The sequence below is a fragment of the Lemur catta genome, chromosome 1 (assembly GCF_020740605.2).
Source record: "Lemur catta isolate mLemCat1 chromosome 1, mLemCat1.pri, whole genome shotgun sequence".
Classification (NCBI taxonomy): domain Eukaryota; kingdom Metazoa; phylum Chordata; class Mammalia; order Primates; family Lemuridae; genus Lemur; species Lemur catta.
The window spans coordinates 88,492,357-88,508,597 of record NC_059128.1 but is presented as its reverse complement, the minus strand read 5'-3'; the positions used below and the strand labels follow the sequence as shown (position 1 = coordinate 88,508,597).

The 16,241-nt window shown below is 35.9% G+C and overlaps 1 protein-coding gene across 4 annotated transcripts in view; it reads right to left on the bottom strand.

The window, feature by feature from the left end:
• TCF12 (transcription factor 12) overlaps positions 1–16,241 on the bottom strand; it is a 346,996-nt gene that overhangs the window by 213,341 nt on the left and 117,414 nt on the right. For all 4 annotated transcript variants that reach the window (XM_045529980.1, XM_045529997.1, XM_045530003.1 and 1 more), the window contains exon 4: positions 3,360–3,433. In XM_045529980.1, coding sequence (XP_045385936.1) covers positions 3,360–3,433 — 74 coding nt within the window. The remainder of the gene's footprint in view (positions 1–3,359; positions 3,434–16,241) is intronic.

Sequence of the window (16,241 nt, the reverse complement as noted above, 5' to 3'; positions counted from 1 at the left end):
AACTTTTATAAAAAGTAAAATAAAAAAAATTCCCTATTTAGTGATGTTACTGAAAATAAAATTATTTTTAAACAATGCAATTTACTACGATGGAAATATAATATTTATAAAATATGATAAAGTCTAAATAAATTTCAATCACATGATTTCTACAAAAGTGTCTGCAATTTCATTAAAGTTTAAAATTGCCTTAAATTGAGACCCTGCCTCCAAAAAACCCAGACAATTATTTTAATAACAATCAGTCAACACTAGTTTGTGCCCAACATCAATATTTATTTCTGAATTTACGAACCTCAATGTACCAAAACAGTCAGGAATTTAATTAAGAACCTCAACATACTGAAATAGGAGAATGGAATACTTTGATCAACAGAGATTCATATGAACAAAATTATATCCATTTATGCTTATACTTATGAAAAAATGGTAAAAATGGTAAATGGTATTTAATGATGAAACCCTAGAAATTGTTAATTTTCCTATGAAGGAGTTCTGAGGGAGGCTTCAAAGAGAACCATAAATGTTTCACTGGTGGAAAGAATTAAGGGAAGAAATAGTTTGAAATTAGGTTCAGAGTTTTATTAAAAAAAATAACTAGTTCACTATAACTTTTTAGGTTCAGACTGTGACTAGGACAGAAGGAGCAAAATCAGTAGAAGAGTGGATTTCAATGGGAACAAAAATAAAGAACGGTAGCATTGAATCTCCCTTCACATGATTTCTCGACAGACAGGCAGGAATATATATGTGGCTCTATGGTAAACTGGGAGTATTTAGAGATTAATCTGGTTTTTTTTTTTTTGTTTTTTTTTTTTTGAGACAGAGTCTCACTCTGTTGTCTGGGCTAGAGTGCCATGGTGTCAGCCTAGCTCACATCAACCTCAAACTCCTGGGCTCAAGCAATCCTATTGCCTCAGCCTCCCGAACAGCTGGGACGACAGGCATGTGCCACCATGCCCAGCTAATTTTATATATATATATTTTTAGTTGTCCAGCTAATTTCTTTCTATTTTTTTAGTAGAGATGGAGTCTCGCTCTTGCTCAGGCTGGTCTCAAACTCCTGACCTCGGGCGATCCTCCCGCGTCGGCCTCCCAGAGTGCTAGGATTACAGGCGTGAGCCACTGCACCCGGCCAAATCTGGGTTTGTTTTCTTTTTTTGACAGAGTCTCACTCTATTACCCAGGCTGGATGGGTAAGATCATAGCTCACTGCAGTCTCAAACTCCTGGACTCAAGCGATCCTCCCACCTTAGCCTCCCTAAGTGTGGGATGATAGGCATGAGCCACTGAGTCCGCTGATTAAAAACCACTAATCTGGGTTTTTAAAATAGAAACCTAGTTTACTACAGAATTACTTTAACTTTTCACTGCATACAATATACACTCCAAAAAATAAACTAAGTAAAAAAATAGCATTTCACATTTGACCTATACATCAAGTAGCAAAACGGAAAGCAAGATATGCTTTAGATTCCATCTCTAGAGGCAAATTTAATTTCTGATTATGAATCACATAAGTGCTTGGCTATATTATTATATTCTTATCTTATAAAATCCTATGTAGTATTCAAGTACAAAAAACTTGCAAGTATGAAAAAGAAGTAAACAGGGTACACCATTTAATGCATTCTAAGAAATAACATGTTATTACAATCCTCTGAAAGAAAATAATGCAATATTAATAAATTATATTATGAATTTCACACTACACAAAACTCCTACTTCCAAATCTGAACAGGAAACCTGCCTCTCATATTCACAATATTATCAGAGAATTAGAAACTTTTAAAAGTGGAAGGAAATTTGAACATCAGTTAAACTATCTCCAAGATAAAATAACGTATCCAAGATTAAATCACTAGTTCATAGTGGAGTTGACAGGGTGAAATCCAAGTCTTGAGATACTCAGCACAGGGCTCTTTACATGACAATGCTGCTTTCTCAACCACTGAATCCCAAAAGTGAAACACAAAAACCCATGTTTAACAGTCTCTTTATACATCTTTCTGGATTCCACATGACTGTCCCAGGTCTTCCCAAAGTATTTAAAATAAATTAAACATAGGCTACAGACAAATACAATGGCAAATCCCCATATTTTAAAAAGTATAACACTTTAACTCAGAATTTTTCAATGCACAACAGTGCAATCTATTCTGAGACTGAGCTCCAATTACATATTCAGTTTTCTTTCCACTTCTTAAGTCAATTTGCTTCTAGGGTTAAGTACTCATAAATTTTCTGCTTGGTCTGTTTTCTCTAGGTTAATTCTGAGAGAAATAAGAAATAATTCATTATTCATTTAAAGAATAGTCTTTTGGAAAAGTATCTCTTAACCTCACCAGTTTACCACAGTCTGAGAGCACAGTATTTAATTTTATTGCAGTGATCTGATCTAATTTTTCATCTCCCAGTCTCATTTTATGAAGTTTTTGTGCTTTTTTGTTTTTTGCTGGAAAAAGCTCTAACCTTGTGACCTTTCAGTGTGTAGAACATTAGGTTGGCCCTATTTTGTCTTAATTGTCAACCAAGCAATGTCATCTGTTATGTCTGTTTTGATATGCTTCCAAGAGACAGGGCAATTGAGTTCCTGATGTAAAGGGATGATGACTACTGAAGCAAGGATGGGGGAGGGGAGGCTGGAAGCCGGTGCTTTGAAAGCCACTGTCATCTCTCAAAGCAAATAAACAACACAAGAATAAATGGCCAGGTAAGTATGGAGAGCACCTAGTGAGGCATTCCAAGCTCTTTAGTAAAGAGTACTGTAGACAGTTCAGGTGCAGAAATAACATCAAGCATAGTTCTTTTTTTTTGAGACAGAGTGTCACTTTGTTGCCTGGGCTAGACTGAGTGCCGTGGCGTCAGCCTAGCTCACAGCAACCTCAAACTCCTGGGCTTAAGCGATCCTACTGCCTCAGCCTCCCGAGTAGCTGGGACTACAGGCATGTGCCACCATGCCCGGCTAATTTTTTCTATATATATTTTTAGTTGTCCAGATAATATATTTCTATTTTTAGTAGAGACGGGGTCTCGCTCAGGCTGGTCTCGAGCTCCTGACCTCGAGCGATCCACCCACCTCGGCCTCCCAGAGGGCTAGGATTACAGGCGTGAGCCACCGCGCCCGGCCCAAGCATAGTTCTTTAAGTATAGAAAATACAATAATCCCCTAAAGTAGGACAGTTTGTAAAAATAATTAAATCAACTACAAAGGTACTGGGTATGCTATTTTATTCTATTTTCATGAAAATAAGTTAATCTTCATTTCTCTTAAGAAATAGAGTTCATATATCAAAGAAATTACTTATTCTGCCAAATTATCTTTACAGTTTTAATCAAGGCTTGATAAGCAAACTTACTCTAGATGAATCATAGGAGGGGCTTGGTTGACCACTTGTTCCCCAAGATGTCGTACCTCCTCGTTCATCCATACCTAGGAATAGGAAAGAGTGAAAGATGATATAAATCCAAAGATACTTAAGTGAATTTTTTTTGGTATGGTACAGCAGTGAGTACAATTGAGCAAATGGTATTTGTATTTTCACGGAACCAAGTAAATATCAATCCTTGCCTCAGAAACCTGAAGAAAATACATTAGAGTATCTTCATCACTGCTCCATTAATCCCCACACAATGCCTTATATACATTATGGAATTTTAAAACCAAAATATTTCTTTGGAGACTTTAGAATAGGGCATAATCTAGGTCTCTCCGTGTCTGTCCCTATTGCATTGCTACTTCTAGGAGTAAATGAACCACAAACTCTCTCTGGTTTAGTACTGCCTACATGAAAACATGAAGAATTTAACTCTTATGAATAAGCCCTAGAAAATGAAGCAAGTCAAACTACCATTCAATTTAATAAAATTGGTTTCTATCTGAGCGGTGATTAAATATTCTTAACTGAAGACATCCAACTAAACCATATCAAATCAACATTAGTTATATCAAAACTAATCAAAATGATATAACAACATAACAACTAACCCTAGTAATTCTGTGAGTAACACTTCAATCCCTTCTAAAATTACACACAATCTGATTCTAAATAAGCAGATCCCCTTTTATGAAAGTTGTAAAGGAAAACACAAAGTGAGAAAGGATCAGTAACCATTATTAACAAAAAAATTTATTGTGATCCTTAATGTACCTTCTGATGCTTGGGCTCCCTTATTTTCACCTCCCATTAAGCCCCCAGAAAAAGCTGAACAAGTTGGAGCTCTCTCAATCCAGCCATTTATACTTTTCTGCTTTTGAGACTGCAATCTTTTTCATTCTTGACTCCTAGGAGGTCATACTTTCCCAACCCCCTCTGAGTTTCTTTCTATAACTTAAGATAGTCAACTTCTTTGTTTCATTCTTGCATGAGAATGGCCTAAATGTTACAACGGCAAAGTTTAGAACTTCTCTTTATTTCAAAATATTCCTGCAAGTCCTCTGTGATTTAGGTGAGAATGTGGTATACAATAAATTAAATGCCACGAATTCTCCAATAACTTGCCATGACTCCCAAGGTTCTTTTATAGGGGTAGAATTGCCAATTGAAGCAATAGGTGACAAAAACATGAAGGGGGGGAGGATCAGTTTCCAAAGCTGAATTACTAATTTACTAATCCAGTTATTAGGGCTCTAATTTATTCTTTTTGTGAATCGTTATTTCCTGTGTCAAGTGATTAATGTATATTTTAAAAACTTTTTTAAAAGAGTTAACAGGAAAGATGGGTACCTAGCATAGACAACATTCCAAGCACAGTTTCAAGTGATATAGAGGCTTTAAAAACACAGAGTATGTGTAAAATTACACCATATTTTGTTCATTCTTGGAAAATTCTTATTAAAAGTTCCAAATATATAAAAACACGCTTTGTTACCATCTCTCCAGTATCATCAGTTAACTGTGATCTATTTTCCAAGCATTTTTATTTATAATCAACACTGTTGAATAGCAGATAGGGTTCCTACGAGACCCAACTTAGGACAAAGGCAACTATTAACCTACAAAATCCACTAATACATAACAACATATGAAACTGTAAATAATTTTATGAAGAATTGTATACAAAAGAAAAAGCATACTTTCAGTGAACATATAATGGAAACTTATTTTGATAAATCCTATCCTAATGAAAATAAACCACAATTTATTCTTTTTATGACTAAATTTTCTTACATCAAATGATTAATAAATATGGAGCTTATGTACATCTTAAATACATTTCTAACAGAAAATATACAAAAGATAGGTGTCAGCTACAGATAATATCGCAGGCAAAATTTAAAAGAGATACATGAAATTCTGTGAAACCACATACTCAATTTTCATCAAGTGACTCTAATTCCTTCCATAAAATGAAGGAAAAGCACAGATTAATTAAATAAAATGGTAATTAATGAAGTGATTGAGCCACCAGCTAAAGAGTACTACATACCACTGATACTGGACATGGCAGGGGCTGAAAGAATGTTATAGAAATGACAAGGATCTGACTAGGTTTTAAACTGAGAGCTCTGTAGTTTTATTGTTAACATATCCAGGCTCTGAGTAAAAGGTCGTGGCTGGCACTGACAAAGGCAAGAGTCATCTTTTAGCATCAATAACTCCTTTCAACTGAAGACAATAGCTGTACAAACACAGAAATATGACAGGAATAATAAACCTTCCAAAGCTTCAGCCATGAGACCAAGGTAAGCAGAAAAAGAAATTACCCACAGAAGACAAATTTCTTAATACAGATATACAAATTGATCAAAATCTGAAAAACTATTTATTGGTAAGAAAATATACCATAATTACAATATAGTGATGAAGGGAAAAACACTTCTGGTATGTCTGAAATATCACTCCCATATATTTTCTTTCATTCATATTTCTAGTATATACATGCCAATTCAACAACTGTAGATAAGTCAGTTCCTGGATTCACAGACTAAAATGGTAGACGTAATCTAACATTTAGTAATAGTTAAATGGTAGAAACACTTTGAGTCTTGTTTGACTTTCTTATAAATTAATCTATTCTATTTCTATTCAACAGGATTAAATGGGATAATAAACAATTTAACTAATATAGAGATTTTAAGACCCTTTTAATGTTTTATATACAGGATCTCTTAGTACCTGCTTTTATGAATGGAACCAATTACATATAATCCAATATATATTTTGATTCCATGTGCCCATTTTTAAAATCATGCTATCTTCTTTAACATTTTCCAGTAAAGAGCATTAAACTTTAGACCTTGTATCTCAAAACAATGGTTCGTGAATTTAATGAAAGCAATGTGCCTCCTTCTTTTGTAAAAACATTTAATAGGAAAAGTAACTAAGAGCAAATCATAAATTACTACACACACAGGCAGTTCCCTAAGAGTCTGGGACCTTGGAGAAGGAATACAAGGTGGAAACCAAATTTTCAAGGTGTCAGAGAATAAGACTCTTGGAGGAACAGGTAAACTTCTTGGCCACGTCTGACAGCTGGTATTACTCCCTTTTCTATGAGGAACACAGATGTTAGTCTACTTTCTTATGCTCCACTGCCACCACCATTTCTTTCTGACTGAGAGTACTCTCTTTCTGGAGTCAATCAAAAAACTATCTCACAGTCTCTATCCATCCCACCCCTTTCCCTTTATCACGCTAGCACAAAGTCCTACAGACTTCTCTAGGTTTGAATCCACTAGCAAAAACTAGAAACAGATTTTGGGGGGTGAGTGAATTTTCTTCACCCTAAATACCTGTTTCCCCCATGTGTGCCCCAGAAATAGAGAGTATTAACAATGAGTATGAATATGTAAGGCATCACTCAAGGTTTGGTGATTCTCAGACAAGACCTGCCTGGAGGTAAAAGGGGAGAATCAGGAACGAAGCTGCTTACATGAAGACCAATTCCTTCTCTTCCCACCTGCCACTATCAGACCTATCACCAAATACCCTGTCACCCCGAACTAAGACTAAAGTAAGAAGCAAGAATGGAATTGGGAAAATATTTCAGGTAGTAGTGGAGAATCTTGAGAGCTAAGAAAAATGAAAAGAAGCAACAGGGAGATACAAAGAATAGAGAGAGGAGAGCAGTAGTTAGGATGTCCCTACAGCACAGGTGGTAAGAAAAGTAAGTCAATATGGCCATACTGCTTAGGTATCACACATGAGAGTTTATCCCTGTGGAAAAGGGACATATATAAAGTTGGGAGGGAGAGCACAGGGAATTTCACACATATCCTGCCTCCATCCCTCCCTTCCTCTCTCCCTCTTTCTCTCTCCCTCTTTCTCTCTCCGCCTTTAGTAGCACTGAAATCAAGTTTTTTATTCTAGCAAGTAAAATGTACTCCAAAAATATCAAATCCCAGCACTGTCATAAAATAAGGGAAAGATAATATACTTTGCAGGATTGCCATCTGCTGTAGGGGGATTCAATAAACGATTTGATGAAAGAAATCTGATTGGAGATAACTATATCAGATAACCAAAGCTATGAATGTGTCTATCTGCAATAGTTTCTTTATTCAATTTTATTTGCAGAGTAATGATATTCCATATGACATAAAGGCTGCAATCAATTGTAAATTATTATACATCTAAAAACCCACCACCAATATTTTTTATTGTATTCTTCAGATTTTAGATACCTATGAAATAAGTCTACCAATGTGTTTTTCCAGAAATACACTGTGAAGTAGGATCAATTAGAATATAGTAATAAGCTCTTTACTATACTACACATTCATGAAAAACAAATAAAAGGGAAAAACTAGGAAAATATTAAAACTATAAGGGAATTTAAGAAAAGTTAAGACATACTGCCTCATATGAAGTATATAACACTGGTTATAGTTTTTTTTACACTTAAAAATAATTGAGATTCTGTGTAATGAATTGTCAAATAAAACAGTCACAAAAAACATCTGTGTAAGAAAGTAAGTCCAGTAAAAGGATTAGAAGGAATCACCTTTCAAGTCATCTTTTAAAATTCAATCATAATGTTTGTTTGGCATTGTTGAAAACAAAGATTTACAAGTGGGGATGTTGCAATAAAGTCTTTAGTGCCAAAGTAAATAGAATAAGGTAATGAACACATGACTACTTTCATCAAGAAAACGGCTAATTTTGAAAATAACTTTGAAACAGAGATTTTGCTATATTATTGTCACTAGCCACATCATTCTGATATAAATGCTCTGTAAAGATACAACTACACAGGAAAAATCCAGTGATTTAGCACATTAACTACCATGAGAGCTGTATTTAGCTCACCTGGGGCCCTGTGAAGCATATATAAAACCTTACTTGTTGATGTTCTTATTGTTACAATTAATATTGACAATTTAATTCTAAAAATGTGGATTAAATGAATAGAAGTCAATAAATTCTGTTTTTCTATTTAAGTTTACGTTTAAATTACACTTGAAGTTTTTATCCAATTTTCATAATAAAACACTGTGGCCCCAAGGAAGAGTTTCTGTTTTTTCGGTCTGACAATGTGTTAATCAAAGGAGGAAGAGTATAGGGCCAAAAGGAAATGCCAAGTCTATCTCTTTAAGAAAAACAGAAACTGCCTGATGGCCAGAAATTGAAAATAGTAAGTTCTCAGAGGGCAACTTGGGAACTGTCCATTGGGAACTGTCTAGTGACCTGGTATCTTCAGGATTTGTTCTGTCTGAAGGGACATTCCAACTCTGAAAAAACCTTTTGAGCTATCTCTAAATCTCCCCTAAACTAGCTGTCAAGTTTCTGAAAACAAGAAAGGGCCTCCCACTGTACATGAGAAGTAGAACACTCCTCCCCAGTCTAAATACCAAAGCCCTGCACCTAAACACCAATGCCAGTGTTTTCTTCCACACAGACACTAAAAACATAGGGAGGGAGGGAGGGAGGGAAGGAAGGAAGGAAGGAAGGAAGGAAGGAAGGAAGGAAGGAAGGAAAGAAAGCTCTCTTCAACTTTTTTTTTTTTTTTTTTTTTGAGACAGAGTCTTGCTTTGTTGCCCAGGCTAGAGTGAGTACCGTAGCTCACAGCAACCTCAAACTCCTGGGCTTAAGCAATCCTACTGCCTCAGCCTCCCAAGTAGCAGGGATTACAGGCATGTGCCACCATGCCCAGCTAATTTTTTTCTATATATATATATATTTTAGTTGGCCAGATAATTTCTTTCTATTTTTAGTAGAGACGGGGTCTCGCTCTTGCTCAGGCTGGTCTTGAACTTCTGACCTCGAGTGATCCACCTGCCTCGGCCTCCCAGAGTGCTCGGATTACAGGCGTGAGCCACCATGCCCGGCCCTCTCTTCAACTCTTGATGAATCTCACCAAAAATTTTCCCTTCTCAGTCTCTCAATGGTACAATCTCATTAGCTTTATCTTGTAAACATTTTCAAAATCTGACTATGACAAGATATTTTTAACATAATCAAATCATCTCTGACCTGGATTACTACAATAGTCTCCTAAATGGGCTCCCTTCTTCTTGCCCTTCCTACAGTCTGTCTTCTCTACACAGGAACTAGAGTGTCTTTTAAAAACAAATCAAATCATGTCAATCCTGTGTTCAAAAATCTACCAATAGCTTCCCATGTCATTCAAGATTAAATCCAATGGTCTACAGTGTGTTCTACAAGTTCTGCCTCTCACCTCTATGACCCTATCTCTTAGTATTCTTTCTCTTACAAATAGCTACTACAAATCCTGGAAGCAGGAGAGAATCTCCCACCCTTCTCTCTCTCTCTCATGAAGGCTCTGGCAAGTGAACAAAAACAGGCTGATTTTGGATGGAAATATAAACTTGGAAGAGGCCAGAATGGATGAGTTGCTCTTTCTGAAAGCTTTGTCCTTTGTTCTACAGGCAAGCAGCCATAACCTGCAACTAAAACTCCAGTAGAAAACCCACTGTCTGGCCTAAAGGAAGAGGACAGAACCAAGACAACCACACTTAGTAGAGAGTGAGGACAGAATCCCAAAAGGGAGGGAGAAAGAAAAGAGGAGCCCCAAATTTTTGGTCTATCTTTGTCTAAGTCTTTGGCTGAGCCCTGTAGTACACATTCACAGGGAAAGACCAAGGCAGTTTACACCTGAGGCTAAAAGAATCAAATTTGAGATATGAGTAGCTACCAACCGCAGGGAAGAGAATTTTCACTTTGACTCTAACCAAAAGTAATGGCTCATTAAAACAAAGAAATCAAAACTCTCTGGAAGAACATGCAATGAACCCAAATTTCCACAAGTAACATTCAGGTTATCCAAAATTTCTTGACAGTATTAGGTGATTCAATCTCAAAGGAAAAGATAACCAACAAAGGCCAATCTCAAGATGACCCAAATGTTGGGATTTTCAGAAAAGGTCATTAAAGCAGATAGAGCAACTGTGCTCTGTGAAGTATAGAATATGTGCTGATAATGATTAAAAAGATTAGCAATCTCAAAGGGAAAAAGAAAACATTAAAAAAATTAAAATACCTGAAATTAAAAATTTTTCCTGAAAGGTCTTGAGAGAGAATGGAGATGAGAGGGGAAAGAGTAAGTGAATTTGATAACAGATCAACAGAAATTATCCAACTGATAAAAAGAGAAAAAAGATTAACGAACAGGGCCTCAGAGAACAAAGGGAAGATATTAAGTCTAACACAGGTATAATGAGAGAACAAAGAGAATAGAGTAGAAAGAAATAAAAACCAAAAAGATATAAATGTGGCAAAAGACACAAATTTACCAATTAAAGACTTTACTCAGTGAGCTCCCAACAGGATAAACAGGAAGAAAACCATATCTAGGCACATCATAGTCAAGCTTCTGACAACCAAAAACAAAGAGAAAACCTTGAAAAGGACCAGAAAGAGCCACATTACATTCAGAGGAACAATGACTCAAATAACTACAGACTTGTCTTCAGAAACTATGAATGCCAGCAGATGTGAAAAATATCTTTAAAGCGCTTTGGGGGTGAGAGGTAGAGGAGGAGAAAATAATTATTAACCAGAATTCTATGCTGGGCAAAAATATCCTTCAAAAAAGAAGGTAAAATGACAATATTCTCAAATAAAAGAAAATTAAGAATTTGCTACCAACATAACTTCAGTACAAGAAATACTGTTATAAAAGAAGTTCATCAGGCTGAAAGTAATTGCTGTCAGAGGGAAACCTGTCTGCATCCTTAAGAAGAGCATCAGATATAGTAAATAAAAAGACCATTTTTCCTTTTAATGTCTTTAACACATAGAGCTGCTTAAACCAAAAATAATTTTCTCTCATAGGAGTTACAATGCATTTAGATGTATGTAATACACATGACAACTACAACATAAAGGAACGCAGCTAACAGACCTATCTAGTAAACAGACCTGTAAGGTCGAAAGATTTCTGCATTTTACGTGAGGTGGCACAGTATTAACTCTAAATAGACTGTGAAAAGTTAATGATGTATATTAACGTCCCTAGAGAAACCACAGGGGTGGGGGGAGAGGCACTGCTAAAAAGCCAGCTAATAGATTAAAATGGAGTTCTGAGAAAATCCAAAGCCAAAAGAAAGAATGGAGGTACAGTCAAACAAAACATAGATGGAACAAACAGAAAACACATAAATTAGTAGACCTAAATCTAACCATACTGCATTTTTGTCTAGGTAGGAAGACAGAGAAACAATAAAACAGATACTCCTTCCTTCAGTGAGATCACACCTCACTGCTCTGTAAGCTCATAAAGTTCATGCTGCTGCTCTTCTTCAACAAGACAGTTATATTTGGGTTTGGTGATTAGAAAAAGAATAGGAAAACATTACAACTGCACTTACACATTAAACAAAAAACAGACAATACTGTACCAACATGAAAACTGCATACAAAGGTTTTTTTGTTTGTTTGTTTTTATAGTACCCATTAGGATCATAAGTCAGTACCAATAAAGCAGTTTCTGCATAACTATCAAGTACATTTGAGTGGATTTTTGCTGATTACCTAACACAATTTGCTATTTAAAAACAGCTGTGTGAGCAATTACTATTCTTAACTTAATTCCACAAACAATTCTATTCATTTCCTGTAATGAGGCCTGTGTACTCCCTGCGTTCAAGTCTTAGATCATTAATTCCTATAATGGCAACACACTCTGCCTCTCTCAGAGAAATTCTGTAAAAATTTTCTTTTCATATTTTCTCTATATTTAAAAATCTCTTCCTCATATACTTGTCAAACTACCATTCATTTTTTTCCATATTCACAAAGGAAAAATTTGCATTATTACCTTCACTCCTTACCATTTATTCACTCATTAATTAATCTCTTTCAATCTAGCCTCTTGATCACAACAGCAAAACTGAAAGCCAGGTACACAGCAGATTCTCAGCAAACATTTGTTTACAGGCTAAAACTGAACCCTTTCAGGTAATCAAAGGCACCCTAATCATAAAATACAATGGCTGCCCTCTTGGTCTTCATTTCCTAGATCTCTACAGCAGAGATCAGCAAAATTTCCCTGCAAAGGGCCAGATGACAGATCTTTTAGGTAACTGTGGGCCAATCACTCTCCATACCAACTACTTACCTCTACTACCTTACACAAAAGCAGTCAGTCAATATGTAAACAAATGGAAGAAGCTTTGTTCAAATAAACTTTATTTACAAAAACAAAGGATGGCCCACAGGCTATATTTTGCCCACTCCTGCTATACAGCATCTGATCCTGTTAACCACTTCACCTCTCTAGGATTTACTGATATTAACTTTGGGCCTCTCTTTCTATAATCTATCACTTCTTCCCACTCTGAATAAAATGAAAGTGCCTGCCCTTCATTCCATGTTCCCATTTTATGCTCTTTTCCTTGGACTGCTCATTTAGTTTTATGACTGTCCCTTTTGAATGATCAATTTCCAAATGAACATTCCCAGCCTTAAACTCAGTTCTGTGCTTTGGATCGTGAATCTTCAAATACCTGCTGAAAGCCTTCACTTGGCTTTCTTATCATCATTTAAAATCCATCATATGTAAAGCCAAACTCTTCATATACCCTTCATCTCTTCCTCCTATGCCTCTGGATCATACCCCACCCTACTTGTTAATATTTCTAATATTGCAGGTAGTACTATAATAATCCAAGTCAACCAGATTTATAAACTGGGATCATCTTTGATTCTCCCTTTCCTTCTCTCTCCATCATACCTACAATGAGATTTATTTTTTTTATGAATGTCTCCTAAGCCACCTTTTCATTCTGGGCTTTCACGATATACCTACTTAGACTTTTGTGCTACAATTTCTCTTAATCTTCCTAAAACACTATTTCACAATACTTCACTTGCATGTCCTTTCCTTCCTAAAACACTCTTTCAAAACACATTATACCCAAATTTAAAAGCAAGCATTTTCAGTGCCCCATTACCAACAGAATAAACCAGAAATTCTTCAACCTGAGATGGAATGTTTACTCATCTGTTCCACAAATGTTTATCAATTGTGTTAATTTTCATCCTTCCTAGGTTTAAAACCTTTGAAAATCCAGTTACAACTGCCTCTCCCCTTCTAGTCAAAAAATATTTATTAATTTCTTACAGTGGCATATATTACTGTCATGATATATGTAGGATTCTAGGCACTGAGGACAGAGATGTAGAAGACACACAGACTCTGCCTTCAAGGAGCTAACATTCTAGGGTCTCACCATTCAAACCCTCAGCTGTAACCATGAGACACAGTCATTGTACATGATATCAGTCACCAACATTTCATTGCTCCTATTATTCCTCTTAGCACTTCTATCTTCTCTCCACAAATCTGAATGGTTCAATGCTCACTTTAAATTCCACCTCCTATGAACAATTTGTGCAGACTCCCTAACCCTTACTAGGTTCTCCTTAATACTGGTATCATATTTACAAAACCTATGTCACACAGTGTATAGGTTATATTGTTTCTTAAGTAAGTGTCATCTAATATGTTGTCTCAAATGAATTTAATAGCAGAGACCACATTTATTCTGTATCACCTTCAGTGAATACACAGAAACTCAATAAAAAAATTTTATATACAAAATGACAATGCTACTTAATATAAGGACAGGTTTCCTATTATAGTAGGAGCTATAGCTTTTTACTTATCCACTTACATTCACCCAGTCCTCCCAGTGAACAGCATGACATTGCAAGGCAGCCTTCATAAAGGCTGATGACCAAGACACGGAACAAAGGTAACCACACCAAGAAGGCACCCAGCTGAAACCCCTGACATTACCACAGTGTTCTAATGGAATGAACCGAAACACTCATGCATGTCTATTATAGTAATATGTAAGCAAAAATTACTGCCATACATAGACTTTTAAATCTTGAACTCTCATAATTAATGTGTAACCCTTAAATTTAAAAAAAAAAGAATTTAATCTATTTACAAATATCTTCAGCTCATAAAGCCGAATAAAAGCAATTCCAGTATTCATTCTACTTTTGGAGCTGTTAAATTAGTTGAAAAAGTTGGTCATTGCCTATATAAATAAAGCATATCACTCTTATCGAGATCTCCAGTTCAGAGAATTTTTAGTTTAAAAGGAGAGCACTATTTATCAAAATTCTTTACCAGGAATTAAAAATATATATTAAAAATTACCTACATTATATAATCTTGACATAAAATCTGTAACCAAAATCATATATATTGCCTGTGGGAGTGTAAAGTAATATATTTTGGAAAACTGGCAGTTTCTTAAAAATACACATAACCCTATGACACAACAATTCCACCTCTAGATAATTACCCAAGATAAGGAGAAAAAAAATACACTCACAAAGAGCCTTTTACATCAGCGGTCCCCAACCTTTTTGGCACCAGGGACTAGTTTCATGGAAGACAATTTTTCCACAGACCAGGGTGGGGTCATGGGGTGGGGATGGCTTTGGGATGATTCAAGCACATTACATTTATAGTGCAGTCATACCTCTCTGTTAATGATAATCTGTGTCTGCAGCTGCTCCCCAGTTGCTAGCATCACCACCTCAGCTACACTTCAGATCATCAGGCATTAGATTCTCATAAAGAGCATGTAACCTAGATTCCTCGCATGCACAGTTTACAGTAGGGTTTGTACTCCTATGAGACTCTAATGCTACTGCTGATCTGAGAGGAGGCGGAGCTCAGGTGGTGATGCAAACCAGGCATGGGGAGCAGCTGTAAATACAGATGAAGTTTCCCTCCCTCATGGCTGCTCACCTCCTGCTATGCAGCCCAGGTTCCTAACAGGCCACATCTACTGGGGATTGCAGTTTTACATAAATGTTAAGGACAGCTTTATTCATGTTAGCTAAAACTGCAAGCAATCCAGCTGACTCTCAATACTAAAATGAATTAAGAAACCATAATATACAATTCAATATAGTATGACTCAGCAATACAAAGAAACAGACGGTGATACATGTAACAACATGTATAAATCTCAAAAACACCATGCTGGGTATAAGAAACCATATATATATGCCAATCTAAAACAGAAGAAAACAAAACCATGATGATAAAAATCGTTTGTAGTTGCTTCTCATGTAGAAGGTTGACTGTGAAAGTGTACAGGGATCTTTATGGGATGGGAAATGTTTTATAAAACAATGAAGAGTCTATCAGTGAGTTCTCCCAACATTTCTGAAGTTTTTCAACTTATATACACTTGAGTTGCTTTACCATTCAAACCCATAAGGAGCAAAGTTACAAAATGGTCCAAAAATAAGCACAAAACCATATGACGCTGAACAACAGTACAAACCAAGTAGGCCTAACACACATATATAGAGCATTCCACTCAAAAGTAGCAGAATATACATTCTTCTGAAGTGCACATGGAACATTCTCCAAAATAGGTCACATGTTAGGTCACAAAGCAAGTCTTAACAAACCTAAGAAGAATGAGATCATACCAAGTATCTTTTCCAATCACAATGGAATGACATTAGAAGTAAAGAGCAAAAAGAAAACTGGAAAAAGAACAACTGTGTGGAAATTAAGCAACACACTACTGCACAACCAATGGGTCAAAGAAGAAATCAAAAAGGAAATTAGAAAATATTTTGAAACAAATGAAAACAAAAACCCAACATACCAACAGCAGTTTATGCTGCATACTATGAGATGCAGCAAAAGCAATATAAGAAGAAAATTTACAGCAATAAATGCCTACATTAAAAAGAACAATCTCAAATAAACAACCTAGCTTTACACCTCAAAGAACTAGAAAAAGAAGAATAAATTAAGCCCCACGGCAGCAGAAGGGAGAAAATAATAAAGAT